At 35.7% G+C, this 12,814-nt stretch overlaps 1 protein-coding gene across 1 annotated transcript; it reads left to right on the top strand.

The window, feature by feature from the left end:
- The first annotated feature begins 6,634 nt into the window (after positions 1–6,634).
- LOC108668257 (tRNA pseudouridine synthase A-like) lies at positions 6,635–12,413 on the top strand. The gene is made up of 8 exons (XM_018155441.2): positions 6,635–7,439; positions 7,729–7,901; positions 8,124–8,293; positions 8,736–8,842; positions 9,717–9,817; positions 10,127–10,332; positions 10,846–10,989; positions 11,555–12,413. Exons 1-8 carry the CDS (start codon positions 6,907–6,909, stop codon positions 11,975–11,977), a joined length of 1,857 nt encoding a protein of 618 aa, XP_018010930.1. The 5' UTR covers positions 6,635–6,906; the 3' UTR covers positions 11,978–12,413.
- Positions 12,414–12,814: the final 401 nt, after the last annotated feature.

Here is a 12,814-nt window from a genome sequence, read left to right as displayed (position 1 = left end):
GAGTGGACGAAAAACTTCATAGCCCGCGCACCATATTGCGCATGGCGCCACCTTCCTAGGACTAATGGCCGCCACGTGGCGCGCAATTCAAATAAGTAAGTTCCCGCGCCGCACCCTGTATTACTGTATACATTAATTACTGTATTATTATGCGATATTACCATATTATTGATGTGATATTACCATATCCATGAACATGCCATTGAGCATTTACAACAACCTTGTCCACTGCAACCTTCATATCAGCAGCCTTATAGCATTTTTCCTGTATCTGTAAGCTTACAGGTCGGCTCGTAATTTTACACCATTTTAATTGGGTTAAGTGAATTTACTATAAAAAGAATCATGAAAAACATACCTGAAACAGAAAGGAATGCTTTAGTGACAACCATCATATGTTTTGGAGAAATAAATCATAGTTTTGGTCAATTACTTATCATTCTATGATGCCTGGTGCACAATTCTATATATGACATTCTATGCACAATTTTGTGATGACCGATGATGCACTAATTTTTCTATAAGTGAATTTTTTTCACTGAGCGAGGTAAATGTAATCAATATTCTTTATTTTTAATCAATTTTTTTCTTAACTGGAGCCTTTGCTAACTGAGGTTCTACTGTCAATGCGTTTTTGGGGGTGTCCCAAAGAGCCCTGGGGAACAATGCCATTCGATAGCCCTTGCAAAGAGCTATAAAATGAGCCTAAATTTGTTTATGAAATGTTTCATCGTAAGAAGTTATTAACAGTTATTAACAAAAAAATAACGATCAAATCTGTCCCGAGTAGTCCCGGTTGACGGTAAGTTAAACTTGAATTGAAACATGCAAAATACAGATCTAGACTCTAGCTTTACTCACCATAAATTGCTGGCTCCTGCCTCTCATAGTTTTGATGTAATTTTTGGTAAAATAACTCCAAATAACTCCAGGTTGTGGTGCATTGTAGTAGAACTCTTCAAGTTACATATGCAAAAGACAAATTCTAGAAAAGTGTCATAGTTTGCAAATGGGGGGCAATGGGCAAAATGTGACCATCTAATGGCAGCTGTGATGGGGTAACATTGACCGGTTTGGAAATCGAGTTAAAATTACCATAAATAAGACTCTGTAGAGTCTGAAACATAAAGAAAAAAACATTAATAAGTGTATCAAACATAAAATATGTTATATAGGTACCTATGGTAATTTTAACTTAATTTCCAAGCCGGTCAATGTTACCCCATCACGGCTGCCATTAGGTGGTCAAAGTTACCCCATTGGGGGGTGGCGCCCCCCACTTGCAAACTATGACACTTTCCTAAAATTTGTCTTTTGCATATGTAACTAGAAGAGTTCTCCTACAACGCATCAAAACCTGGAGTTATTTTATTAAAAAATAAAAAAATTGGAGGGGGTACTCCAACAGGCTTTAAATATTAGCTCTTTTTTTGTGGGTCATATTATTAATGTTTTAACCTATTAGATATGCAAACTTTTTAAATCTTTCTATTGTGTTACGTAGCCTCAGTATTAGGCCTTTGATGGCCATTGATAAAATTTTTCTATGTCAAATCATTTTTGAGTTTTGGGGGTTTTTGTAAAAAAAAACGAAAAGTGGTCAAAGTTACCCCGCCAGTCAAAGTAACCACATTTTATGGTATGTAAATTCCGCAAATAAAGTTTTCATGCTGACACTTGTCTGCCACTTTTTTCTAAGCGAAATTTTTTAATAAGGCAAATATTTTTTTACTACAGACCTTAGCAGAAGTAACTTTTCAAAATATAATTTTTCACCATCTTTTCAGGAATTTTTCAAAGCTAGTAAATGTAGTATTTTTGAACTTCCTTTATACTACATAGATAGGAAAAATGTTGACGTTTACGCCACTATATTTAGTTTAGCTATATTCCAATTAGTTTCGCTACTAAAACAGTTTTATGCCATATTGGAGGACTGTCCTGAGTTACCCTGCCCGTCCCGAGTAGCCCCAGTTGACGCTATCTATTAGTATGTATAAAGCTAGTCAAGAAATCAAACATTTACTATCTCTAAAAAATCGCTGAAAAAAAGTGTAAAAAGTGCGATTTTGGAAAAGTTCCTCTGCTAAGGTCTGGAGCAAAAAAAAATATTTGCCATATTAAAAAATGTTACTTATATAAAAGTTGCACCCAGGTGTTGGCTTGAAAACGTAATCAACAGAATTTGCCTATCTCATTCCAAAAAAGAAAATGGCAGCCATTTCCGTGCAACGGGGTAAAAAGGGACACCCTTAAAAATGCATTTACAGTAGAACCTCAGTTAGCAAAGGCTCCAGTTAACAAAAAAGTTGATTATCAACAAAGAATTTTGATTACATTTACCTCTCTCAGTGAAAAAAAAATTCACTTGGCAAGAAATTAGCGCATCATCAGTCATCACAAAATTGTACATAGAATGCTACCGTATATATAAAATTGTGCAACAGGCATCATAGAATGAAAAGTAATTGACCTAAACTATGATATATTTCTCCAAAACATATGATGGTTGTCACTAAAACATTATTTTCTGTTTCAAGTATGTTTTTCATGATCTTTTTTGTTATAGTGAAATCACTTGACTCTATATCAAAATTGTGAGAAATTACAAATCATCCTGCAAGCTTACAGATACAGAAGAAATGCTACATGGCTGCTGATATAAAGCTTGCAGTGGACAAGGTCGTTGTCAATGCTCAATGGCATGTCCATGGATACAGTACCTAATATTACATTAATAAAATAGTAATTACTGAATATGGTAAAATCATATCAATAAAGGAAAAATAGGTAAGAATCACAGAAAATGTGATTTATTTTACATCTACATCATCTACAATGAAAGAGGAGGACTTTAGAGTACCTACTGTTAGTAATGGATGAGTTCACTCTGCATGCTTCAAATGTTTTAAAATTAACTTTTATTGCAAGTGTCCCGGATTACCCCGTTCCCAGGGGTAAATCGGGACGGTTTTATTTTGCGTCAGGCACCTTACGAATAGCATATAGAACTTTTTTGAAGATGCCATTCAATAGCCCTCGCAAAGAGCTATAAATTGAGCCTAAACTTGTTTCTGAATTGTTTCATGGTAAGAAGTTATTAACAAAAAATGCTCAAAACTGTCCCTTTGGACTTTTTACCTTGTTTGACGGTACGTTTCCAAAATCTAACTTTCACACTTTTTTCAGTGATTTTTTAGAGGTATTAAATGTAAGATTTTTTAACTTGCTTTATGCTACATAGATAGTAAAAATGTTGAACTTTGCGCCACTATTTTTGTTTTGAAATATTTCGATTAGTCTAGCTCAGTGGTTCCCAACGTGGGCGATATCGCCCCCCTGGGGGCGGTGGAAAGATTTTGGGGGGCGGTAAGGAAGAAGAGGGCGATAGGAGGCGGTAGTCCAAAGTCGAAGTCAGAAGTTTGAATGTTTGTTTGACGATTTGTACACAACACGTGCAGCACATGACTCCCAGGTCCCAGCGATAGTTTTGTCACCCAGATCTGTTTTTTTAACATCTCCTGGCTTAACGTCTCGGACAAATTAACGGCTGGACTCGCAGCTGGTCTCATGCCCAATTTTCAAATTCAATGATCAAAGAATATCTCTCAAACTAATGAACTTAACTCGATGAAACTTAGTACACGTATTCATTTGGACCTAACGATAATGTTTAGCTTGTGAAAATTGCTTGAATTTTGCCATATTTTGTTTTAGTCATAGTTATATGGCAATATGGGCCGAAATTCACAGTGATCAAGTAATTTCTTCCAAACTACCAAACAGATTCTAACAAAATTTTGAATTTACAGTCCTAACTGCCAAACGGTAATGTTTAGGTCGCGAAATTTTTTTTGATTGCGCCATCATTTGCGAGTGTTTTTTATTTCACCTTCATTTGTGATTTAAACAACAATATGTGTTTAAATTCGCAATAATCAAGAAATTTTTTCCAAACTGCTGAACAGATTTGAACAAAGCTTAGTATTTAAATACCTAACCTCAGCAATGGTGATGTTTAGCTCGTTACCGTAAAATGGGGTAACTTAGACCACTTTTTTTCTTATAAATGATGTCATTTTCTTACTAGCTAAATTAAACTTGAATTGAAACATGCAAAATACAGGTCTATACTCTAGCTTCACTCACCTTTAATTTTTTAACCTATTAGATATGCAAACTTTTTAAATCTTTCTATTGTGTTATGTAGCCTCGGTATTAGGCCTTTAATGCCCATTGACAAAATTTTTCTATGTCAAATAGTTTTTGAGTTGTAGGGGTTTTTGTAGAAAAAACGAAAAGTGGTCTAAGTTACCCCGCCGGTCTAAGTTACCCCATTTTACGGTACATTTTTTTTTTGCCTTTGTTTGCGAGTTATACGGTTATAAGGCTATACGTATAAGGCTCTTGGTTAAACCGGCCGGTAGAAAAGCCGGTCGTTCCTCCAATATCTGTATAACTCACGAACGAAAGCAAAATAAATAAATTGTCATGAGCTAAACACCACCGTTGAGAGGTTAGGTATTTATATGCAAAGTTTCATTGAAATTTGTTGGAAGAAATTTGTAGTTTGGAAGAAATTTCTTGATCGCCGCGAATTTAAGTGACAAATTACCCGGCGATATGGGCCGAATGTAAGGAAGTGTGAAATCAAGAATGACGGTGAAATAGAAAAAGTCTCGCAGACGAAGGTAAAATCTAAAAAAATTGTATAAGCTAAAAATCACCATTTGGTAGTTTGAAATGTATATTCAAAATTTCGTTCAAATCTGTTCAATAGTTTGGAATAAATTCTCTGATCACTGCAAATTTTGGCCCCTTTCGCAATACACGCGTAACTCACGAATGAAAGTGACATTTAAAAAAAATTACAAGCTAAATAACACTGTTAGGTTCTGATGAATACATAATCCAAGTTTCATAGAGCTGCATTCATTAGTTTGGGAGATATTACTTGATAATTGAATTTGGAGATTGGTCTTGAGACCGGCCACAAGTCCGGCCATAAATTTGCCCGAGACATCCTAGGTTTCTAGTGCTGAAACAGTTAAAACAGCTGAAAAACATATTGGTTCACTAAATGGGGTTCTATTTTTGAAGTACACATTTGTGTTTAACCTTTCTCTTTTAAAATTGCAGTGTACTAAACTTCAAGAAAGAGGCGTATGTTTTTTATATGTGTCTGTGGGGGGTGCTAGAAATTCACTAGGGAGCCAAAGGGGGCGCCAGCTTGAAAAAGTTTGGGAACCACTGGTTTAGCTGCTGCAACATTTCTACAAACTGTGGGACAACTGTCCCGATTTACCCTGCCCATCCCTTATTACCCCATTTGATGGTATGCATATAGATCCATAACTACTAGATGCAAGAGGCAATGCATCTTTTATACATATAGTTACTGCACTCTCTATAGAATTTTGAGAAGAAGATGACAATTTTGATGTATTACAGAGGTTTCGTGTATGATTATGATTAAACATAAGAGTCAAGAAGTATTTGGCTACAAATCTAAGAACTACCTCTATTATGATAAGAAACTTTAGAGATTATGCCAAGCCAGTATTTACCTATGTATGCTCTGATGATTTTTACTAGAATAGGAGAAAACTTTTGTTGGAACATCTTGCTTCTCTGGTGTTTTTATGTTTAGTAAATGCACTGGATAAATGAATTCCAAATTCCTAACAGTACTGTACCGTAAAATGGGGTAACTTAGACCACTTTTTTTTATAAATGATGCAATTTTTTTACTAGCTAAAATATACTTGAATTGAAACATGCAGAATACAGGTCTATACTCTAGCTTCACTCACCATAAATTGCTGGCTCCTGCCTCTCAAAGTCTTTATGTAATTCTAAAAAAAGTGATGGTCTTTGTTACCCCAGCTCTTGGGGTATCTTAGACCGGGTGGTAAAATCAATTATATTTTTTGGTAAAATCACTCCAAATAACTCCAGGTTTTGGTGCATTGTAGCAGAACTCTTCTAGTTACATATGCAAATGACAAACTTGAGGAAAGTTAGTTGCATAGTTTGCAAATGGGGGGTGCCGCCCCATAATGAGAGAAATGTGACTACCTAATGGCAGCCCTGATGGGGTAAATATTGACTGACTTGGAAATTAAGTTAAAATTACCATATATAAGACTCTGTAGAGTCTGAAACATAATGAAAAACATAAATAGGCTGTCGAACATAAAATATGTTATATATGGTAATTTTATATTAACTTCCAAACCAGTCTATGTTACCCCATTTAACTAATAGCTTTTTTTCGTGGGTCACATTATTAATTTTTTAACCTATTAGATATGCAAACTTTTTAAATCTTTCTATTGTGTTATGTAGCCTCAGTATTAGGCCTTTAATGCCCATTGACAAAATTTTTCTATGTCAAATAGTTTTTGAGTTTTGGGGGTTTTTGTAAAAAAAAAATGAAAAGCTGTCTAAGTTACCCCGCCGGTCTAAGTTACCCCATTTTATGGTACATTTGATTAAAAACATTTTTATCAGTGCATTCAAATTTGAGGTAATAAAAATTATAATATTTATTGTTTGCAATTCATTCCACATTTATAATTTTAAAATGCACCTTGTGAGAACAGTGATTAATGATTTTCATTTGGTACTACTCATATTCCCCCAGGCATCTGCTGCAGTTCATTTTCACTGCTTGTGGTCAACTGTAACAGGCTTCCCAAGTTTTCAACATTATCAAAGTTCAATCAACTCCTGAAGCCTAGTCCTCCCACAGCCACACATTTTAACAATACTTTCTTCAAAATCTACTATCAGGAAAGTCCAATATTTCAGCTGAAGTGTTCAGCTTCTAAGGCTTCAATTATTTCAGCTCAGTTCTGTGAGAGGAAGACAATATTTCCTGGAACTTTTTCAGCCTGTGTAGCAATGAGTTCCACAAAGAGAGCACTAGAAGGAGGTATGTCTCCTCCTTCTAAGATCAGATTATGTCACACAGCTGCTCAAGAAAGTGTAAGTAATTCTTTCGATGCTGAATCTTGCACTAGTAATAATGTTGATGACTTGGAAGAAGGAATTTCCATGTCTGAAGGTGATAGCAAAGAAGAGCTTGAAACTCCCAGCCAGACTACAAAATTGGGTAAAAAGTTGAACACGGCAAGAATGATAAGGTATAAAATACAGGAATTAGAAGCTGAGAAGGTCAAGCAATCATGTAAGAATTTTGATAAGTTACTTAAAGATGGAAATTACCTTGAGGAATTGAATTCTATGGATACTACATTTGGAACTGAAGTTAGGTCATCACATGAAGCTGCAAGTGTCTTAGAGGTAAAACCTTGCCCTATCACACCTGAAGAAGAAGATGACCAAGAAGATGGAATGTATGCTGCAAAGAAGAAGAAGAAGATGTTTGCTGTGCTCATTTCCTATTCAGGCAAAGGATTTTATGGATTACAGCAGTGAGTTCAAAATAATACATTTTTATGGACTGTTTTGAAGTTAAGTTTCTGGTAAGTTATTTTCATCCTTTTTTAGTTACTTATTTTTTTTTTGCTCCTGCTGCCATATAAAAAGACTTTTTCTCCTTACATCCTGAAGATGTGTAAATACTTTGCTTCCCATCTGATACATACATATGCTATATGCATATGTATATACTGGAACTATACACTGTTTAAGTCACTAATGCTACTGATTAATTAAAAATTTTTGTTTCACCAAATTTTGAAATTATTTGCCTGTGAGCAGCAACCCTCCCCATCGTACCATTGAGGGAGAACTGCTCAAGGGGATGGTCAGTCTAGGGTTGCTCTCAGAAACTGAGTGTAACAAGCTCCAAGCCGTGAACTTCCAGAGAGCAGCACGCACTGATAAGGGAGTTTCTGCTGCCAGACAAGTTGTCAGTGTCAAGCTCCCAATAGGTAAACTTAGCAATTTTCTAGAAATGAGTACGGTAGTCTTTTGTCTCTAATTTACCAAGAATATAACAGGATCATCTTGATAATTATAAAACTCAGCTTATCCTTTTTTTAGGAAATTTTAGAACTATTTGAAAACTATTATCTAAAAAAACTATTGTTTTTTATTATTTTATGAATAAGCATCTCAAATCTGATATCTGAAATTGTTTTTATTTGCATCAGGTGATGGAGATGAGAGCAAAGTCTTGGGTGAGCTCAACTCTCTGATGCCTCCACAAATTCGGCTCATGGATATCAGAAGAGCAATACGGAGCTTCAACAGCAAGAACTGGTGTGACTGTCGGACATACTCATATCTGACTCCCACTTATGCTTTTGCCCCAATGGACCAAGTAAGTGGCGGTTATCTCTCAACTAAGTCAGGCAAGCTGGGTTGTCAATGGTTGGAATCTTTTAAGGGTAATATTTTGGTTGTTGCAGAAATCTAATTCGGAGACATGATTTTTGACAGTGAATCAGGTTGACATTTCCATTTAATTAATCGAATTGCTATCAATCTACATTTTATTAGTTGTCAGAGAAGAGCATGCTTGAATCATTCATTCATTTTTATCAAAATGGTGAATAAATGAAAAATTTTGAAAGAGCAAATTTTAAACTCCCTTATGTAGTACAGGCAAGCAAACTAGTTTTTATGTTTTAATATAGCATTAAATGTAAATATTTTGCTCATACACTACTTTTTGGAAGCACTGTGCTAGCCAACATATCACACATGTAATTTTGTCTCAAGTGTTCATTGTACCATCATTGATCAGTTTTGGCTTCTTATAGATTGCCAGCGAGGAGTACCGCATCTCTGAAGCCACCCTAGCTGAGGTGCGACAGCTCATGTCTGAATATGTCGGCACACGCAATTTTCATAACTTCACCATCAAGAAGTCAGTTGGGTTTTTTCACCCCTGTTTTTATTATTCATTAAAACTTTATTTTGTGTGTAATGAAATAACATGTGTGTCTAGATGGAGGTTCATGTTGTTAAAGATGAACCTTCAAAATGCTGCATGTGTTTGATTAGCATTATCACGAAGCTAGGCACCTATTGATGTCAAGAAGTCATCAGGACATCATCCAACAGGAAAGTCAACATCAATTACTGCACCTATTTCCCTTCAGCACTGTTTATTACTCACATTTAGCATCTGTTTTTAACAAAGAAGTTGGGACAGATGGATGGATCACGGAAGTATCAGCCATTGCCGGGATTTTTCATACAATTTCGGTTATTCTAATATTGTTGATAACATTATTTTTGAGTATATCCATTAGGGACAGGAGTTGGAATTAAAATTGTTTTTTGAATGTATAGTGATCTTGATTGAAAGTAAAAAAAAGCTTGACGATTGATGTTTATCAAAGTTTAATGTAAGACTTGTATTTTTTAACGTATTAATGTAAGACCTGCATTTTGAATGTATGTATTAAATCTAAAATATGTAATTGTGTTGAATGTGAGTGAGCCCTGCAGTTGAGATTTATGTGAGAATGTGAAACTTGAAATTGCGTGGAATGTGAAAACTGCAGATGTGTTGATTAAGAGGCTTGCAACTGCAAAGAATATGAGTCTTGCAGATGTGTGGAATGTGAGACTTTCAGCTGTGTGGAATGTGAGGCTTGCAGCTTTATGGAATGTAAGACATTAAAATTTGATGATTATGATACTTGAAATTGCAGTGGCTGTGAGATTTTCAAGTGGAGCTCCTAAAGTAGTGCCATTTTAATGTATTGCGTCTTATTATGCATTGGTGTTATCAGGAAAGCCACTGAAGCCAATGCCTACCGTTTCATCCAGCTTGTTGAAGTTGATGACCCGTTTGTCAGGGAAGGAGTTCAGTGGGTCCTCATCAGAATTAAAGGTATGCGATTTTCTGAACTTAAAGTGACACCAACTGTCATTCAAGTCTGTACTCGAATGTCACAAATATCCCTCTATTGATTGTTATTACGTGAAACCTTGTCAAAATTGGGTCTTCAGGTGAATGAAAAATGATGCACTGAGGGGGTCTGACACAAAATAAATACCATTCCAATTCTATTACAGATGACATTTATGTTATAACCTAAGAATCTGGCTAAAGTACCTCATTCAACATGTCAAGATTGAAACCAAATTCTGTAGCTTGCTTATTTTCTGCTGCATATTTTATTGTTGTTTGTGACTGCAGGTCAAAGTTTCATGATGCATCAAATTCGAAAAATGATTGGCCTTGTGATGAGCATCTGTCGTGGCCTGACGCCCACCTCGGTGCTGGCCAAGAGCTTCACCCACGACAAGATCGAGACTCCCAAAGCTCCAGGGTTGGGGCTGGTGCTCGAGCAGCCCCATTACGATAGCTACAACAAGCGTTTTGGGGAAGATGGCACCCACAAGGTACTGCCATTGATTCTATAAATGTCCGCGATTTTTCCTGCCATGGAAGAACGGAATCTTTTTCTGCTTAAACGAACCAAGAGAAGAGAAGATTATTGTAAAAGGGAAATTTATATGAATGGACTAATTTAGTTTTTGTTGACTCTATGTCAAGTTTTATACATTTGTTATTATAAGATGGTCACCTGCGCGGTAGTCAACTAAATTGAAGTTATTCATGGCAAAGTTATAAACTAGAAAGATAATGCGTTGCGGATTATCGAGTCTCACACTTTAAAATAAATTAAGACTTTATTTTATGAAGTTTTTGAGCATATCAAATTATATATGATATACCTAGATTATTAGCAGCAATGATTTAACTATCCCACTTTTTTTTCTTTTATAAAAATATTTGAATTCATTTCACAAAATCCAGGTGCCCAGCAGTGGGTTGGTACGTAGTTGCAGGAATACCTTGAACTTAATTTCATTCTGGCATTTGTAAATCATTGTTTCTTTATCTTGATCTAGCCCATTGACTGGAGCGGATTGGAAGACCAAGTATCAAGTTTTCGGAAGAACTTCATTGACCGAGACATCATCGAGACTGAAATTGCAGAAAAGAGCATGCTGGAATTTCTTAGAATTCTTCACATGTATTCCTTCACTGATGGCGTGAGTTACGAAACAATGACCGTATCTTAGGTTACAGTGGTTGGGTTGTACATGAAATGTCTTAAATAACATTGATCTCACCCATAAACTTTGCTTCATACTATCTGCTTTGTTCTCTATTGATTGCCCTACTAAATTATCGTAATAGTTTGTTGCATACATTTTTATGCTTCCCTAAATCAGGTAGATTTCTTATTTTTAAACCAAGAGCCTTTTGATTGATTTGCAAAAATTTCATGTTTTATTTAGATTTCTGGTAAAAGTATCCATTGATATTCACTTTTCATCTAATATAATTTAATTTTCACCTCACCATACATATAGGAAAGCATTCCTAATAATGATAGTTGTTTAATGTTGGTACATATTAATAATTTTAATTTTGATGTGCAGCTAAACATTTGAAGATATGTAAATAATCTCTCCAAACAAATTGACTTGATTCTTTTGACGTTACCTTTTGTTTTGACGTTTAACGTTTTGACTTTCATGATATGTACATTAAATTTTGGATAGTCTTTAAAATACGACAGTCATACGCAAAACAGTATACTTGGCTGAGCAGGTTGGCTCCGGTATCAGACGAGCAGATGCATTGCTCACGAGCTACTTGAACAAGCCTGATGACCTCAACGATGAAGATGACGCTCAGGATCAAATTAATGACGGCGCTGAGAGCTTGCCTGATGGACAAAAGAAAATAAAAAAGCACTTCATCGCCAAAAGCAAGAATTGTCTGGCCGAGGATGAGGAAGAATCTCTCGTAGGTGGCAAAACTAATTTAAAAAATGTTGCATATGATGAAAACGGGGACTGTTCACAGTTTTTCGAAAAATCTGAAAACTTAGAAGATAACAAATCCTATAAGTCAGAACATGTGAAGTCGAACACAGGCCCAGAGAGTTCTGTATCTGAATTGCCAGTGGTAAATGATACTGATAAGTCGGTTATGTCAAGTAGCAGCAATCCATCGATGGAAAATTCATAACAAGCTATCACTTTTTTCAGCTTGAATTTGTATTTGGCGCATATCGCGCCTTATGGGTGAGAAATGTCTATGCCTGACTTGGAATATGAAGAAGCTACATGAGATATTGGCTTTCGGTTGTAATAATTGAAAGAACTGATCTTCCTCGAAACATGAAAGAGTTGGTTAGGCTTTCGTATTGGTGCAAAAATTTTCATTGGCAAACTTTATGGATGCTTTTTATTTATCTATTTACTTATTATTGAAATCGGCACGTCAAGATTATAATCGCAGTCCTCAATACCCTTCAATATCAGTGTTTTATATGTCATTCCATGTCAAGTGTACTGATGCGTCCCTCTGACCATCACCAATTTCGATGAAAATTCTCACTTGTCTTTGTCATGCACTTGGTGCTGTTGGTGGCAAAGCCTACTTGTTTGTAATGCAGTGTCGCTGGCATGACACTATGGGGGCTTTTTATATTTTATTTTTTTTGAGAGAAGCTCTTGTTGATCTTTTCTAAGTATGTTACTCACCCTGGTTGTTGTATGATGGATGTGAAGCCTTTATTCTTACCATTTGATAAATTGTTAGTACTGCGCACGAGTAACGCAGCGCTGCTGGCCATGTGGGCGCGTCTGCTGTTTGTACACGATCCGCTTGATGCAGTATTGTGAATACATGTAAACTATACAGCGCGTGTTTTTCTATTATCAGCTCTTTGTATATGCGTGTTCATTCATTTTACTGAGACATTCCAACAATTATTTCAGCTTTGGAAGAACAGGAGCTACCTGTTGAATAATTACAATTTCTAGCATATGGAATAAGTTGATGTGGATAAGTTTTAATGAT

Source organism: Hyalella azteca, unplaced genomic scaffold, assembly GCF_000764305.2.
Source record: "Hyalella azteca isolate HAZT.00-mixed unplaced genomic scaffold, Hazt_2.0.2 contig2620, whole genome shotgun sequence".
Classification (NCBI taxonomy): Eukaryota; Metazoa; Arthropoda; class Malacostraca; order Amphipoda; family Hyalellidae; genus Hyalella; species Hyalella azteca.
The sequence above is the reverse complement of the archived record's forward strand: the minus strand, read 5'-3'. Positions and strand labels throughout refer to the sequence as shown.

Bases quoted from the DNA above. Each gene is read 5' to 3' on its own strand.
- LOC108668257 (XM_018155441.2), top strand. From the start codon at position 6,907: ATGAGTTCCACAAAGAGAGCACTAGAAGGAGGTATGTCTCCTCCTTCT. The intron at 7,902-8,123 runs GTAAACTTAGCA...TATTTGCATCAG, and splicing joins CAGTGTCAAGCTCCCAATAG to GTGATGGAGATGAGAGCAAA. The intron at 8,294-8,735 runs GTAAGTGGCGGT...GGCTTCTTATAG, and splicing joins CTTTTGCCCCAATGGACCAA to ATTGCCAGCGAGGAGTACCG.